At 42.8% G+C, this 18,049-nt stretch overlaps 1 protein-coding gene and 1 long non-coding RNA gene across 4 annotated transcripts in view; one reads left to right on the forward strand and one right to left on the reverse strand.

Moving 5' to 3' along the window:
- The first annotated feature begins 551 nt into the window (after positions 1–551).
- On the forward strand, positions 552–14,242 carry LOC123512330. The gene is made up of 2 exons (XR_006677065.1): positions 552–658; positions 14,207–14,242. It is a non-coding gene; the product is annotated as an uncharacterized LOC123512330 (long non-coding RNA).
- Positions 3,065–18,049, reverse strand: part of LOC123512329 (cell adhesion molecule 1-like) — a 74,127-nt gene continuing 59,142 nt past the window's right edge. For 2 of the 3 annotated variants that reach the window (XM_045268666.1, XM_045268668.1), the window contains exons 7-8: positions 7,585–7,691; positions 3,065–5,493 (exon numbers count right to left, since the gene is read on the reverse strand). In XM_045268666.1, the coding sequence (XP_045124601.1) occupies positions 5,387–5,493; positions 7,585–7,691 (214 nt within the window). In that variant the 3' untranslated portion in view covers positions 3,065–5,386. The remainder of the gene's footprint in view (positions 5,494–7,584; positions 7,692–18,049) is intronic. The other variant, XM_045268669.1, reaches the window with a different exon arrangement.

Consider the following 18,049-nt stretch of genomic DNA (forward strand, 5'->3'; position numbering starts at 1 on the left):
AATACCTTTACCTCTACTTCTGTTTATATATTTCCTCATCCTTCGTATTATTTCAACCAAACACGAACGTGAGGAAGAGAGGGAGGTAGAAAGAGAGAGAGCAAGAAGCAGTGAAATACAAGACTAATCCTTTCTTCTCCTCCTCCTCATTCTCCTCCTCCTCCTCCTCCTCTTCCTCGTCCTCCTTCTCCTTCGTTTTGTGGATTCTGCGATAAGGGACAATATAAACTCGGAACGTTTGTTAATGTATTAGCTCCTTTTAGCTCCCGTCTCCCCTTGCCCGCGTGTTGACTCTTCCCAACTCGCCTCGCAAACCTCGACAGACTCGCTCCCTTCAGATCAGCTGATATACGAGTTACTGGCGCGCTCTTTACTTACGCGCACTGCTGCTACTGAAAGGGAGAGAGAGAGAGAGAGAGAGAGAGAGAGAGAGAAATAATAAGGGAAGATTTACGAGATTCTGAAAAGAAATAAATAAAAAAACACCAATCCCCCAACACACACATGCGAGAGAGAGAGAGAGAGAGAGAGAGAGAGAGAGAGAGAGAGAGAGAGTGTGTTGTGAGTGACTGGTTCGTAAATATACTGTGGAGAGAGAGAGAGAGAGAGAGAGAGAGAGAGAGAGAGAGAGAGAGAGAGAGAGAGAGAGAGAGAGAGAGTGACATGAACTTTACCTTTCCACACGCCAGACAAGGAAATGATGTTTGAGCTGAAAATTAGGAACAATTATAAGAAGAAAAATAAGTATAACACTCGAAAGTCGAAAGTAGTGAAATAAAAAAAAAACGGAATATTCTGGGAAAAAAATGGCACCTGACATGAAAAGAATCGAACACAAACAGCAGCAGACCCGTTGTCCCTTACCAAGCTGTCTACGACGATAAAAGAGAATAGATCCACATTAATTGCAGACTAAGAAACATACTAAAATAGTAAAGAAAGGAGTAACAAAGAGAAAACAGTAGCTAGTTTACAAAGTAAGTTATGCATTAGACAGAAAATGAAAACCAATAGCGGAAAACAAATAGAAGACAGATTTTTTAATGGGTAGGGAAGAGGAGATGTGAAGGAAAGGGAGGAGAGGGAGGGAGAAAGCGAAAGAGAAAAGGAACTGGGAAAGCAGTAGAAAAATTAAAATATAAAAAGAGAATAGAGAAAGATTGTTTAATAGAAGGAGATGGGTTGCGGAAGGGAGAGAGTGGAGGGAAGGAGGGAGGGAGCGAGAGAGAAGGGGAGGGAGAGAGGGGGGAGAGAGAGAGAGAGGGGGGGGTGTGAAGCTGTGTGCTGTTACAAAGCGACAAAGATTAATGAATTGCTAGCTATTTCATATAAAAATACAAATTACAGTTATAGTCTGTAATTATTATTCATTTATTTGCTTTTTTTTTAAATCTTCTCTCTCTACTTTATTTACTGAAGTTTTACGGACACCATCCACTGATTATCTTAGCTTTTTGTTTACTTTATTTGTTTTTTCCTTTTCTTTCTTCCTTTCAAGTGACGAAGCTTTTGGTAAATATGACAAAAAAATATTTTACACAAAGGTTTTTCTTCTTTTTTTTTCTATTTTTTCTCCCTAATGCTTTGTTGATGAAAAATTATCGTTCATGATAACTTGCATCACTATCATTCATCACCACCTGTCATCACCGCCATCATCACTCACTACTAATGTGAACATCCTGACTATTTTCATCACTTCACTTTTCTTATGCTGTCCACTTTATCTTAAATCTCACTATCATTCACCATCAATTTCAATATTTTTACTATTTCACTTCATTTTAATTTTCAATCCGTTTGTGTTCACTTAATCACCATCACCGCCATTTATTCTTCACCATTGCACCAAAAACACCTCATCTCTTCACGATTTCTGTTTACATCACCACCACAATTCATTATTAATACTAAAATCACCTCACCACTTCAACACTATCAGAATGATCACCATTAAATTAACACTTCCACAACACTTGTCCTCCTGTTCATAATCATCTCTTTCATTGCCAAAGAAAATTCCTCTTGATTTCCACTAAGAATGACAATGATCATTACTACCATCATCATATTACCTTCATCATCATCACCACTTCATCATACATATATGCCTATCTCATCTTCACTATCATCACAACACTACACAGTGAAATTCCTCCTCTCATCACCAGTACCACACTGAACATTTCATATCATCACCACAACCATCACAACAGCCACCAACACCACACATTTCATCACCACCACTATGACACCACTTTTTTTCATCATAATCAGCCACATTACTTATTAATTTCCATCACCATCATCACCACCACACAAACACTCTTCCCTTACTATCATCACCATCACCACCGCCACACCACACATTTCCTTCTCTTCTCATCACCTCCACAACCAGCACACCTGACAAATACCTTCTACAACACATCACTACTCTCATTCCTTTCTTCACCACCATTTCACCATACATACATTCCCTTCACCACAATCATCACATTTTTTTTCCTTTACCACACTATCACTATCACTTCATCCACACGAACACCATCATCTCATCACAAATTATCTCTTATCTCATTGTTATAATTTCTATTGATCGTTATTTACACGACAAAGAGATGAAGATTATAAAATAGGAAGGACTTGATTTTCTTCTTTATCCTTTCAGTCAGCCAGCAATGTTCACTCGTGCTCTTTTTGCTGTACTAACGAGTGAAGGTGTTGAAGGTTCAATTTTATCATCATTTTCTAAGTTTTTCTTTTTTTCTTCGTCGTGGACTTGTTCTTTCTTCTTTTCTTTTTTTGTCTTTGTCTTCTTCGTTTTCCCTCGTCACCTATTTTTCCTTTTTTCTTCTAATTTTCTTCTTTATTTTCTTCGTACTTTCTTTTTCATAAGGATTTTTTATTGCCTTCTTTCAATTTCTCTCTCTCTCTCTCTCTCTCTCTCTCTCTCTCTCTCTCTCTCTCTCTCTCTCTCTCTCTCTCTCTCTCTCTCTCTCTCTCTCTCTCTCTCTCTCTCTCTCTCTCTCTCTCTCTCTCTCTCTCTCTCTCGTACCTCTTCTTTCAAACCTCTTTCTCTTCCGCACCTGCCTCGTCTTTCTCCCCTGTCTTCTTTACCTGTCTCGTCTCTCTCTTTCCCACTCACTCACTCACTCACTCGCTCACTCTTTTCACTCACACCTCTCTTTACTCCCAGTCCTCCTCACCTTCTTGTCTCTTGTCCTTCCGCAAAAAAAAAAAAGTCCAGAATAAGACGAGAATGAAAAAAGTGATATTTCTGGCTATAAAAAAGTTTCTGGTCTAGTCTAATACAAAAAAGAGTCATTTTGCCACGCGCGGGACACCAGTGCAACAAACTTCAGGACTCCTTGAGGTACCCGAGACAAGGAGCGACTGTGGCGTTGGGTTCGGTTGGGTTTTGTAGGTCCGTGGGAGTTTGTGAGTGGCGGGTGATATCACAGTGTTACCTTTCAATTTACTGGAGGTTCTGAAACACTGCCGCCCCCGTAAGTCTGAGTAACGTACGAACGAACACTTAACGTAATACGCACACACGCACATACACACACGCAAACACGCACGATTGAAAAAAAAAAAAAGAAGTGGCACACAGGCGCGAAAAATTCCAACAGTACAAAGATTGATCTCCACTACATGAAGGCCCATTTGCTTCTTGATATACATATTAAGGGAAGGGAACTGGGCACTGGTTTGGGGAGGTTTACGGGTCTTTGGAAGGGTTAGGAGTAAGAAAGAAGTGCTTAGGGTCTTGAAGCGATAGGAATTGGTGGTACGGTGAGAGTTTTAGGAATGCTGGAAAGGAGATAGGAAGTGTCTGAAGGTGTTGAGAAATGATGAAAGGAGAAGAAAGAGTAACAGGACCTGGTCTAGAAAAGTTTGGGGAGGAGGAAATTAAAGGGGTGCATTTTAGGGAGTTTCTTAGAACTTTTAAAGGGGAAGAATAAGAGTGCCTTTCTTTTGGGGAGCTGAGGAAGAGAGAGGAGAGAGATGCAGGGAAGTTCTTTAGAGTTAGGAGGGAAGGAAAAGGGAGGGAGGGGAAGGGATATGGTGAATTTCGAGGATAAAGAGGATAAACCTGGTTCTCAAGGAAAGGAACGGGAATTATCTAGGCATTTTCAAGGATATAAAAAAAGGGGGAGAGGATTTTCAAGAAGAGGACGTGTTGAGGGAATTACCAAGGGATCCGGTGCTTGGTGCGAGACGTGAAGGCGAGAGTTGTGCATGGCAGCCTTCCTCCCGCCTACCACACGCCGGGAAGGCAGCGGGATGAGCGGGAGGCGGCAAGACACTGATACGAAGGGCGATAGAATAACTCTTTGACCGCTTTGGCTTCATTGCTTCAAAAATTTGCTTAGAGAACATTTAAACTTCCTATATAAGAGACATTAAAAAGACTTGTTGATCTGTTACACCATCGCTTTGCACATAATTAAGAACAAAAACAATAAGTGACGTTTTTTTTCTGAGCAGTCATAGAGTTAGAAGAGAGACAGACAGACAGACAGACATAGTAGTGCGTTAGTTACTCGAGATAGTTGAATGTCGTACGAGATATTATAAAACAGGACTATTTGGTGGCTGCTACAATCAAGAGTGACACGTAGTATAATAATAATAATAATAGGTAGTAGTAGTACATATATAAATAGTGCAGTCTTCAAAATATAGTTATTATACGATTCATATTCATACAACAAACTTTTTTTTCCACCCGAACACTAAAATCTGATATGAACATTTTATTCATTTCACTATTGCCCGCCGCAGTTGTATGTGGGGAAAGAGGAATGGGAGAGGGGGAGAGCGGTGGAGGGGGTAAGTGTGAGAGAGACTCGCGAGGAAAGAAAGATGGACTGTAAGAGAAGTGGGAGGAAAGAGAGACTGTGAGAGGAAGAGAGTGAGAGGGAGAGGCACGGGTAGTAGGAGGGGCAATTGGAAAGAGGAAGAAATGGATGAGGGAAAGGAGAGAATGAGAGAGAGAAGCTGGGAGGGAGAAGTGAGAGGAGGGAGAGGAACTGACAGAATAGAAGCTTCATTGCCTCAACTAACGAGAAGAAGAAGAAGAAGAAGAAAAAGAGGTGCGGGAGAAGTAGCGCTGAGAGGAGAGGGAAGGTAATCTAGTAAATATACCCTAATATAAAACACAACAATATTAAGTCAAACCCAGCGCTGGCTCTCTCTGGGCCTCGCTGACGGTGGCGCTGACGGTGGCGGGCGCTCCTGGGGCAAGGATATCACCGCAACCCCTTTCACTTCACAATGGAAGGTTGAGCATTCGAGGGTCGCGGCCTGGGGCACTTTAGTCCTCTCGGCGGCGTCCCTTGTGACCTGTCCTGAGGCTGAGCTATGCGAGGTCATTGTGCTAGTGAAGGGAGGCTTGGGAGCAGAGGTTGGTGAGCAGATGTAAGGTCAGGGCCAGGAACACGGGGAGGCAGGAGGCCCAAGACTGACGGCTGCTGCTGCTTCCTCCTGAAATAATAAAAAGGGATGGTGTGTAGTGTGGCCCGTGTTTTGAAAAACCTCGCTCAATTCACTTCGCTCCCTCACCACGACTGCTTTCAAAGGCCATAGAGATGATAAGTCAGGTTCCCAAGACTATTTCTGTGGATAATAATATAGAAATGTTGATAAGATTACATGCAGTATTCCAAAACTCTGCTTTTTCACCACGACTATTATGAAAGGCCGCAGAGATGATTAGCCGTGTTCTCAAGAGTGCCTCTCCTCTTAAGGGCATTAAAATCTTATCAATCCACCACTAGATCCATAAAAACACCCTCGAAAACCCGCGTCACTTCAACTATAGAGCCTATTGAAAGTAGTGGGGGTGGGACAAAGACGTGTTTTCATATGATACAGAAATATCATATACGCGCTTCCACTTCAGCCTCTTTGTGTGTGTTTGTGTATATGTGTGTGTGTGTGTGTGTGTGTGTGTGTGTGTGTGTGTGTGTGTGTGTGTGTGTGGGTGGTGTGTGTGGGTGGGTGCGTGGGTGTAGATGTGTGTGGGAAGTGTCAGACGAGTACGGAATGGGCGGAGGCAGATGGTTGGAAGGGAAACTGAGGGAACTAGAGAGAGATACCAAACGGAAAGGGAAATTGGGACGGTAGGGACTTGTCAGGATAAAGGGACGGGAGGAGAGTAAAAAACCGCGGAGGAGAATAAAAGAAACTGAGGAGATATGGAAAAAAAGAGAGGAAAGAAGGGCTAAAAGAGGAGAAGAGAGTGAGGAGTGGAAGATTAAGGAGGAAAAGAGGAGAGCTGAGAGCCGGAAAGAGGAGGGAAAAGAGGGAAGGAGGGAGATAATGAGCCGGAAGGGATGACCTGGGAGAGGGAGGAGAGGAGAGGGAGAGAGAGAGAGAGAGAGAGATGCGGTAAGAAAGGATGGCCGAGGGTTATGGCTGCGGTGATTGGTGTGTCGCTGCTTCCTCGGGAGCGATAAATCTTGCACGGAAAATGTAGGAAGGTAGTGAGTGTGTGAGGTGATGGCTGATGTGTGACGGCCGTGTGTGTGTGTGTGTGTGTGTGTGTGTGTGTGTGTGTGTGTGTGTGTGTGTGTGTGTGTGTGTGTGTGTGTGTGTGTGTGTGTGTGTGTACTATCAAACACATTTATATAGCTAATGATGACTAATTAATGCAAACAGACACACACACGCACGTATATACATACATACATACTCGCAACACACTACCACACCATCAAACATTCACGCTTTTCCTTTACAAACAAAACGAGACGTAAATTACACTTCCTTTCCTTCCTTCCCCTAATACTTTACCGCAGTTCCCGCCAATAATATGGACAAGGAAGTGTACTAAATCAAGCAGAATAGCGAGGAAGATCTGTCACTGTTTGGAAATCTATAATAATACTTGCACAATAACAGAGAATTAAACGCTTGGCTCTCTCAACAGTAAACAACAATGACAACAGTAAAACCAACAAGAACAGAACAGTAAAATTAACAGCAACAAGAGAGGAAAACAGAACAATATAGAAGAAACGAAAACCAATACTGCAAAAACGAAATAGCAGAAACAGGAGAACAAAATAGAAATAGAAGAACAAAACAGAAGAACAAAATAAAAAATAGCAGAAACAGAAGAATAGAATAGCTGAAACAAAAACAAATACAGCAAGAACGAAAGAAAACAGCAACAAAACCAACGGTAAAGACAGCACTAACAATAAGAAAAATATGAATAACACCAGAAAACACAAGACACCTCAATAAGTAACACCAAGACAATAAATAAACACGAGTTACATCTATCTATCAAATACTTCAGTGCACCATAACAAATAGAATGACGACAAAACTACTACTGACACTAGAAAAACACAAGTAAAAGAACTGGAAAACAACAACAACTGCACAAATAAGAAAACACTAACAGAAAACCTGATAAAGCCAACACCAAGACCAATAACACCACCACTAACAACACCATCACCACCACAAAGATCTCAACACACCACAAGACGCAGCAAGACGAGGAGGAAGGGACGCGGCAGACTGAGGGGGACGTAAGAGAGAGGGAGTGTTATGTTCACTCACCTGCGTAGATACCTTTACTTTCCAGGACTGAGCCGGTCTGCTGCAGCTGCCCCTCTGCTGACTCCTCTGAGCTCTGCCAGTACACGGCGGCGATGGTGGCGGTGCATCTGTGGCCCAGGCGGGGAGAGAGAGGGAGAAGGTGAGTGAGTGATGCGGTGAGGAAGAGGAAGAGGAAGAGGAAGTGTCTTTGATGTTAAAATTTTGTGTGTGTATGTGTGATTGGGTATCTGTTATCCTTTTCCTTTCTCTCTTTCTGTGTTTGTTTTGTCTCTATTTCTGTCTGTTTTTGTCTCCTGTGTCTGTTTTTGTGTGTGTGTGTTTTGTTTTTGTTTCGCTGTCTGTTTTCTCTCTATATATCTCGAGTTAGTCTTGTTTTTATTACTTAATGCTAGACAAAATGACTCTCTCTCTCTCTCTCTCTCTCTCTCTCTCTCTCTCTCTCTCTCTCTCTCTCTCTGTTATATTTCTATGCTATTTTCGTTTTTATTATTTAATGCTGGATAGAACGACTGACTCTTCCCCACCACCCTCCCTCCCTCCCTCCTTCTCTCTCTCTCTCTCTCTCTCTCTCTCTCTCTCTCTCTCTCTCTCTCTGGCACTGAGATACGATACCATCACGAGTAATTAGAGCGGAGCGGCACAGAGAGCGTCAGCGTGCATCACACTTTGAATACCGACGAGGCGCAGTGTGCAGCGAGGGTGTAGGAGTAACAGACTGCGCCGCTCACTCACCGGGAACTTGCAGCCTCCGAGCCCCGCAGACACAGCTCGGGCACATATCACCACGCCAGCCAGCCAGCCAGCCAGCCAGTAACCCAGCAAACCCACCCACCCGCCTCGCCACTCGCTTCCCGCTTCCTCGTTTCTCGCTTCTCGTCGCCTCCTACTTGCTAACTTTTAATGCAGTGTTTCAAGTGTTTGTGTTGGTGTGTTATGAACTATCCAGTGTTAGTTTGGATGGTTTTCTCCGAGTTTCGCCTTGATAGTATGGATATGTGTGTTAAAGAGTGAAGTTAGTGTTTATGGGATGCTAGTGATGGATAGCTATGTAGATTGGTATAACTAGAGTGTTTGTATTGGTGTTATGAATTATTCCATGTTAGTTTGGCTGGTTTTCTCAGAGTTTCGTTTTGGTAGTATGGATATGTGTGTTAAATAGTGAAGTTAGTGTTTATGGGATGCTAGTGATGGATAGATACTAAGATTGGAATAACTAGTGTTTGTGTTGGTGTGGTATGAACTATTCCGTGTTAGTTTGGATGGTTTACTCAGAGTTTCGTCTTGATAGTATGGATATGTTTGTTAGATAGGTGAAATTAGTGTTTTTATGGGTTCACAGTGATGGACATAAAGGTAAATTGGTGTAAGTAGAGTGACTATATTGGTGTATTATGAACTATCCGTGTTAGTTTGCTTCTCTCAGTTTTGTCTTGATAATGTAAATATTTTTTGTTAGATAGGTTAAATTTGTGTTTTTTTATGGGTTCCTAGTGATGGATAGTTATGTAGATTGGTATAACTAGTATTCATTCGTGTTAGTAGTGTCAGGTGTCAAATTATTATTGTCATTGTTCTTTTTGCTGAGAATCTTTGTTATGGTGCACTGAAGTATTTGATAGATAGATGTAACTCGTGTTTATTGTCTTGGTGTTACTTATTGAGGTGTTTTAGCGTCTTTTCTTCAATATCAGTGTATCTTTCTACCGAATTTCGCCTTAATGTTGTGCAAATGTTACGTGAATAGATGTAATTAGTTTTTTGCGTGTTATTAGCGTTAGTTGTTGAGTTATTATCATTCTTGTATCTTTAACTTTCTTGCGTCTCCTTTGTCGTGAATTTCTTCTTAAGGTTGCGGAAATGTTTGATAGACGTACCTTGTGATTTTATGCTGTATTAGTGTCAGTGATTAAGTTATTAGTGTCTTTCAGCATTCGTTTTGTCTCTCCTTTGCCGCAAATCCCTCTTAGTTCCGTGAAATGTTAGTTAGACATAATTCGTGTTTTTTTTTTATCCAACTAGTGTCTGTTATTAAGTTGTTAGTGTTCCTGTGTCTTTCTTCAGTGTTCCTGTGTCTCTTCTTTGCTTCCAGACAAGAGCCAATAAGATACAAGACTAGTAACTGTTTTTCTCTCGTATATCGCCATTACAAAATTGAATTAGTAAAGATTGTATTGGAAGAAACGCAAGACATGGGATAAAAATGGCAGCAAGTCTTCCCTCGCTTCTTCGTTTTGCTCTCCGACGTTCCTCTTGCGGTATTACTTCGTTGAGAAATGAATGGTGAGAGAAGTCAAAAATAGTGTATTCAGAAACCCACGCAGACTGCAATTAAATATATGAAAACGCTCCCCGTCTCTAATTTGCCGCTGCACATCAACGCACTAAGAAATTAACAATCGCCAAAATGAACTTAATCGCAACAATTTTACCCCCCAAAACCCACCCTGCCAGCACAATAAAGAAAAGATTAATAAAAACAAAAGCGCGTGTCGGCCATTGCACAACTCTCTCTCTCTCTCTCTCTCTCTCTCTCTCTCTCTCTCTCTCTCTCTCTCTCTCTCTCTCTCTCTCTCTCTCTCTCTCTCTCTCTCTCTCTCTCTCTCTCTCTCTCTCTCTCTCTCTCTCTCTCTCTCTCTCTCTCTCTCTCTCTCTCTCTCTCTCTGCACTGCCGCATAGCACATCACTGGGCTGGGGATAAAACAAAACAGAAAGCCTTAGTGTATCTTGGCGCCCGGCAATTATCGCACACCTGGCGAGAGTTTCAGAAAAGTTTATCAACACACATTAATTCCCCGGGTCCGGCTCCCACACCCACGATGGCGCGAGTATTGTTCCCCAACGCCTGAGTAACGTTAGGTTGTCACGCCCTTCATCACACCCAGCGCTTCTCCTTGTCCTCCTCCTCCTCCATGTCTTCCTCATGCCCGAATGCTGAAACTCTTTGCTTTCGTGCCTATTAATGAGAAAATCGTGTTAATTTGCTACGAGAACGCTAAAAACATTCTGAAAACTCTTCGCTCCCACACCATGACTACTTTCTAAGGCCACAAATATTATTAATCTGGTTTTAAAGAGCATTTTTCCTATCAATAATGTAGGAATTACATTAATACTCTCTCTCTCTCTCTCTCTCTCTCTCTCTCTCTCTCTCTCTCTCTCTCTCTCTCTCTCTCTCTCTCTCTCTCTCTCTCTCTCTCTCTCTCTCTCTCTCTCTCTCTCTCTCTCTCTCTCTCTCTCTCTCTAATTACTAATTGTGTTAATCTGCCACTAGATCCCTGAAAACATCCATAAGAACTCTTCGCTCTCACACCATGACTACTTTCTAAGGCTATAGATATAATTAACCCGGTTTCCAAGAGCGTTTTTCCTTTTAATAATGTAGAAATACAGTTAATTTGTCACTGCAGCCATTAAAGCATCCACAAAAACCCACGTCACTTCAACCAGAGCCCATTGAAAGTAGTGAGGTGAAGGTGCAGTGGAGAAGAGTTTCAGGATACGCTCTTAAGTGCCGTGACGCGAGGCGGTGGCAGCGTTGCAAGGAAGGAGGGAGGGAGAGAGGGAGGGAGACGCGTGTGTCAAGAGGATCCCCGCTTTAAATCAAACACTACCTCTGGGAATTGTTTGAAGCATGATTCGGTAACACTTACGCGCGTGCTTCCTGTCGCCTCTCTCTCTCTCTCTCTCTCTCTCTCTCTCTCTCTCTCTCTCTCTCTCTCTCTCATTGATGTAGGGGTTTCCACCTCATCCCGAGCGCTGGGTGAAGAATGGCTGGCCGTGTCCCTCCCATAAACGCGCCACACACGCCGTGCTCAGGTTGAGTGACGCGGCGGGGAGGGACAGGCGGGCATCAAAAGTGACACTGATTTCAGCGCCGCATGCCAGATAACCGCGTGGGGAAGGATGGACCTGCGCGCATGTCAAGTCTGACAGTCGTAGCCGCAGTCACGTGCAACCAAACGGACGCTGTGGTTTTGTAGTTGCGTGCCGCGCCGCAGCAAACGAGTGGAGATATTGCTCTATCTCAGCTTGACTAAATTACGACGCTGGCACTTCTACCAGTGACGCCTCCTGGAGCAAAGGGAGGGATGCGTGCCACTGTTGTTGTTTGTGTTATTCTCGCTCAAGTGAAAGAGCCATGCTTTGTTTATGCAGCCAGTGCCTCGTGTAGGTTGTTTGCTAATAGAACTGCTATGTGTTGGCTTGATGGCTTTTTTGTAGATCCCAGACGTGTAGAGGGATGCGTTCTACTGTTGCTGTATGTGTTAGTCTCGCTCAGATGAAATAAGTGCGTTTGCTTTATGTGCTTTGTGAGCATCCGTGTGGGTAGGAGAGTGTCTTCTATTGCTGCTGTTCGTATTATCACTTTGTATATTTGAAAGAGATAGGTATGTTATGTTTCCTAAAATAATTGCCTGAGTTATCTTTTGGCGATTTGTAGATTTTTGTCGGTCAGTTCTTCCAGGTGAAGTGGATTTTTCATATACTTGCCTGAATCATTTTTTTGGGCATGAATGGTTTAAAATTCACTGTAAACATTGGTATCAAAATCAAGATTTTTTTTAGTTTATCGATAAGTTCATGACTTTTTTTCTATTAAGCGATTGCCACGTGGCTTCAGGCAGTTTCCCTTTTGTATTCTCTAAGGGAATAAGGGAGATGGTGGTGAAGTGGATAAGGTGGTGAGCGGCTTGAAACTTAGTCATTTGTCGTGTGATTTAAAGTTACTTACATGTCACCATGATACCCAGGTTCTAGGTGGAGGTGTAATTATCTTACACCAAAAATGTGCTTGGGTGGTGATATGGGCCCTAATATAAATACTATAAATAAAATTGCCTGCTCCGCTAATGGGTAGAAGCTGGACATACTCTTCAAGTATACCTGCAGGCCCTATAGGCTATGGCATTAAAAAAGAAAAAAAATCAGAAGGATCATTTCCTAGGTTTTTATTGATATTATCACTTATGGTCAGGTTTAAATATGTAGGTGTATGTTTGTACCCGGATAGCCACATGTGAGCTTGATAGCGTTTTGCAGCTTTCATCATATCGTGTACAAACAATAGTTTTAAAACTTTCCTGTTGGTATTTATGTTACCATTCTTCGTCAAGTGAGAATAATATTTTAAAAAGGGTCTGCCATGTGTTGGCCTGATGGCTTCCTGCAGCTCTCCTCTTAAAAACTATTGCCGTGGGACGCAAAATATACAGCGTGAAGGACGAGCATTTGACGGTTTCTATTTCTATTATAATTCTCATTCAGGTGGAAATATGAAGGTTTTACAGAGGGATTGCCACGTGTTGGCCTGGTGGCTTCTTATATCTTCTCTCGTATGGTCTCAAAGGAAATATTGCCGTAGGAATGAAAAAAATAAATGTACTTCAAAAGGTCTGTACTGAATTATTCCCTGCAGCACGCGGCTCATTCAGCTCATACTTAATTTCTTATGTTCTTAGCAAGGTAGGTATTTTTCTTTTGCTCTCATCAAAGGAAATATTGTTGTGGGATGGAAAAAAAACGTACTTAGAAATAAAACTAAGTAAATTATACCATCAGGAACCCCGGTTAAAATTCATTTTCTTATGATCTGGAGAGGAAATATTAGCATGGGGAGGAAAAAACGTACTAAGACTGCTCCACGGTGAACTACACGAAGAATACGCGTACACGGCATGGCTCCCCGCAGCTTGCCTTGCTTTCCTGTGCTCGTACCAAGGGAATATTGCAGCGAGGGGGAAAATAGACTTGAAAACCTAATACTGAGTGATTTTGACGCGTAGACCTGCCGGCTCCTTGAAACTCCCTAACCGTGGCATATTCTTACAAAACATATTAAGATGAGAACAAAAAAAAAGTACTTAACCTCTCGCTCTAAGTAATTTCAAGCAATTGTTTTCTCAAAAAATCCTTCAATTTCCTTATATTCTTCTATGAAATGTTAATCTGAGAAATGAAAAAAAAATATTTGGAAATCTCTCGCACAGTTCTTTCTAGTGTTACATACACCAGATAGCTTCCTAGGAATTCATTTATTTTCTTATGTTTTTTTTTTCTTCTTTATCAAGGAAATATGAGAATGTAAAAAGTCTTCATAAAAGCCCAACACTGAAGGATTTCCAACAACACACACACCCTTCAAACATTCAAACGTTCTTTTCCTTGTGTTCTTATGAAGGGAAATATTTTTCTTACGTTCTTATCGAGACAGATTTTACTGTGAAGATAAAAAAAGATGGACAGAAAAATCAACCGTTCTGAATAATTTCCATAAACGCGCTTCGTTCAGGGGTTAAAAACTTGCCAACGAAGAAGAACACGTCCCTCTTTCACCTTCCTCCCCTTCACCTCCACCTTCAGAACATCCCCAGCGACCCTCCATACCTCCCTGCCTCTTTCTGGTCCCTGGAGACGACTACGGCGAATCAATACTTATATTTCTTTGTTACATGGAGAGGAGAGAGCGGGCAAGGCCAAAGAAAAATAGAAAAAAAGGAAGAGAGAAAAAAAAAGGTCGGTAAACGCTGTCTGCTGTGCCTCAAAAGTTTGGAAATTTATCGTTTAAAAATGTGAAGGCTCCGTGCAACCTTTATGCGAGAACTCCCCATTGAGAGAGAGAGAGGAGAGAGAGAGAGAGAGAGAGAGAGAGAGAGAGAGAGAGAGAGAGAGAGAGAGAGAGTATAGACATATAGACGCGAAAATTTTAACCTCTCTCTCTCTCTCTCTCTCTCTCTCTCTCTCTCTCTCTCTCTCTCTCTCTCTCTCTCTCTCTCTCTCTCTCTCTCTCTCTCTCTCTCTCTCTCTCTCTCTCTCTCTCTCTCTCTCTCTCTCTCTCTCTCTCTCTCTCTCTCTCTCTCTCTCTCTCTCCTTTAATATAAAACTCTCTCTCTCTCTCTCTCTCCTTCCCTCTCTCTCTCTCTCTCTCTCTCTCTCTCTCTCTCTCTCTCTCTCTCTCTCTCTCTCTCTCTCTCTCTCTCTCTCTCTCTCTCTCTCTCTCTCTCTCTCTCTCTCTCTCTCTCTCTCTCTCTCTCTCTCTCTCTCTCTCTCTCTCTCTCTCTCTCTCTCTCTCTCTCTCTCTCTGGAACTTCTTAAAAACAAGAACAAAAAAATAAGCAAAAAATTCAAGATATATATGTAAAAAAACAACATAAAAAACTGGCCCCGGGCATTATCTTTTTAAAAATTTCCGACCCTCTGAAGGCCCATTAAATTCTGTACCGAAAAATGTATTTAAGAGACGCCAATATCCATAAAAACTAGACTTTGTCCGCTTTTTCATCACTCGTGCTGGGGGAGGAGGAGGAAGAGGAGGAGGAGGAGGAGGAGGAGGAGGAGGAGGAGGAGGATGAGGAGGAGGAGGAGGAGGAGGAGGAGGAGGAAACACCAGGAAAGAAGAGTACTAAGAGGAAGAGTAGAGAACTAGGTGAAGGAGGAGAAAGAAGAGGAAGAAGAAGAAGAAAAGGAAGAGGAAGAGTGCGAGAACTAGAAGAAGGAGGGGAGGAAGAGGAGGAGGAGGAGGAAACACCAGGAGAGAAGAGTACTAAGTGGAAGAGTACGAGAACTAGGAGAAGGAGGAAGAAGAAGAGGAAGAGTGCGAGAACTAGAAGGAGGAGGAAGAGGAGGGAAGAAATAGTAGGAAGAGGAAAATGAGGAGGAAAAGAAAAAGGAAAAGGAGTAAGAAGAGGAAAAGGACAAGGAAGTAAAGAAAATAAGAAGGAGGAAGAGGAGAACTAGGAAGAAAAAGAAATAAGGAGGAGGAGGAGGAAGAAGAGATGGAAATAAGGAGGAGAAGGAGGACGACAAAGAAAAGAAAAAAAAAGTAGAAGGAAAAAACTAGGAGGAAAAGGAGAAAAGGAGTAGGAGGAGAAGGAGTAGAAAGGGAGGAGTAGGAAGGGGAGGAATAGGAAGAAGAAGAGGAGGAGAAGGAAGTTTAGTGTTATGGCAGTGCGGGCGTCCGGGGCAGGCAGGGAGTGAGGCAAGCAGGAGGCGGGCAGGGAGCGAGGCAGGGAGGCGGGGCAGGGAGGCGGGGCAGGCAACGGGGCGAGTTAAAAGCCCCGCCATTTACACAAGGTTGAGACTTTAATGCGGAAAATGTGGCGGCGCTGGCTGAGGGACAGAAATCACGCCAGTGGATCGAGAAATTGCCTCTATAAAAATGACACTAACGCAATATTGGGCGGTGGAGTGGGCGGGCCTTTACTCTCCCCACACTCTCCCTCTCTCTCCTGTGTACTCTGCAGCTCAGCCCAGGGATCTACACACTGCCCCAGCCTTGCGTCACCCCCGCCTACGGCAATTTCCAGCTTTTTCCCCCGTAAATCTATCCACGGGTAAAAAGTGTGTTGGTTCTTATAACACCTTGCTCGCGCCTCGTCCATTTTACCGACACGCCTTGTGTTGTGTTGTGTTGTGTTGTGTTGGTCAATTGGCCTCTCGCTGTCTGCTTGTTTTCTTATTTTCTTATGCTTGTTCGTTCTCACTCTCACTCTCTCATTCTCTCTCTCTCTCTCTCTCTCTCTCTCTCTCTCTCTCTCTCTCTCTCTCTCTCTCTCTCTCTCTCTCTCTCTCTCTCTCTCTCTCTCTCTCTCTCTCTCTCTCTCTCTCTCTCTCTCTCTCTCTCTCTCTCTCTCTCTCTCTCTCTCTCTCTCTCTCTCTCTCTCTCTCTCTCTCTCTCTCTCTTCATCACGAGTGTTACTTAAATGTGGCATGTCATCACCGTAGATTTTCAAAGACTAAATTTATGGTTACATCAAACTATCGCTTGAATTATAAAAACTAATGAATAAGATAAAGAATAAAAAGTCATGAATTTAAAATAATTTCCATTAGTACTGCTCACATTCGTCTAGACAATATGGCGAAAAAAAAAAAATTACCGACTAAAAGGAGAAATAGTTGTAGCCAGAATATAATTTATACAACACTGCTTGTTTGTGCGTTTTCACTGTCACTAAAACCATGAAAACTAATGAAATTCCGCATAACCAACAATGAACACTATTAAGATTAATCAAGACAGGATATTTAAACAAAGAACAACAGACTACCCATCAAAAGACTAATACTTATTACCAAAACACAACTAATAAACCACACTCATGAAATTATGAATACCTGTCACTGAAAATTGATAGAAATAATTCAGACAAGATGAAAAAAGGAAAAATTTTAAACTACTCAATAAAAGACTAATATCTGTAATAGTTATAACCAAAACACGTACGTATTTCCACTTGAAATTACAAATACCTATCACTGAAAACCGTTATAATTAATGCAGACAAGATTTGGAAAGAAAAAAACAACAAACTACTCATTAAAAGACTAATATCTGCAATAGTTATAACCAAAACAACTAATACAACCCTACACGAACGTACATTTTTACTATCACCAAACGTTTGCTATTTTTCTTGGGCAATGGAAACAGGGATGAAGAGAGAGAGAGAGAGAGAGAGAGAGAGAGAGAGAGAGAGAGAGAGAGAGAGAGAGAGAGAGAGAGAGAGAGAGAGAGAGAGAGAGAGAGAGAGAGAGAGAGAGAGAGAGAGAGAGAGAGAGAGAGAGAGAGAGAGAGAGAGAGAGAGAGAGAGAGAGAGAGAGAGAGAGAGAGAGAGAGAGAGAGAGAGAGAGAGAGAGAGAGAGAGAGAGAGAGAGAGAGAGAGAGAGAGAGAGAGAGAGAGAGAACTGTTCACTCGCCTCACGCTCGCTCCCCTTGTACCCTCACTCTCAGTTTGTTACGGGGCCGCTTGGGATGGCGGAGAGGGGCGGTCAGGACAGGAAGTTGACCGCGTGTGGAAGGGGAGGGGGCGGGAAGGCCTATCACCCACTACCAATTTTTTTTTCCAGGTGAAACTAAACTATTTTCGCTCTGGCCATTTTTAAAGTTAAGCTTGACACTGGAAAAGGTGTGAGGGTGAGAGGGTGCCTGTGGAAGGGTGTGAGGGTGTGAGGGTGAGGGTGTAAGGGTGGCACTGGAGAAGGTGATGGTATGAGGGTGAGAAAAAGTGTGAGGGTGCCAATGAAATAGATGTGTGGCTAGGGATGCCAGTGATAGGATGTTAGGGTGTAAGGTTGCATGGGATGGCATGGATACAAATGAAGGGTGGCACTGGAGAAGGTGATGGTATGTGAGTGAGAATGTTGTGATGGTGCCAGTAAAATAGATGTGTGGGTAAGGCAGCCAATAGTGGGATGTTAGGGCGTGAGGGTGTATGGGAAGGCTGTGGGTGTAAGGGTGTAAGTGTGGCACAGAAGAAACATTGTCCTAGGAGCTAGCACAAAGGCACCAGTCTCTCCACATTGCCATTGGTCTCCGGCACTCCTGGGCATTCTAAAACACTCGTAAACCTCAGCGTAATACGGATTTGTGGCACAAGCACCTCTTCCTCCACGCGCGTCTTCATTAGGGGAACTTTTAACGTAATCAGGAATGGAGACGAGATCTTTGTGAAGTCTGCAACCTTAG

Source organism: Portunus trituberculatus, chromosome 33, assembly GCF_017591435.1.
Source record: "Portunus trituberculatus isolate SZX2019 chromosome 33, ASM1759143v1, whole genome shotgun sequence".
NCBI lineage: Eukaryota > Metazoa > Arthropoda > Malacostraca > Decapoda > Portunidae > Portunus > Portunus trituberculatus.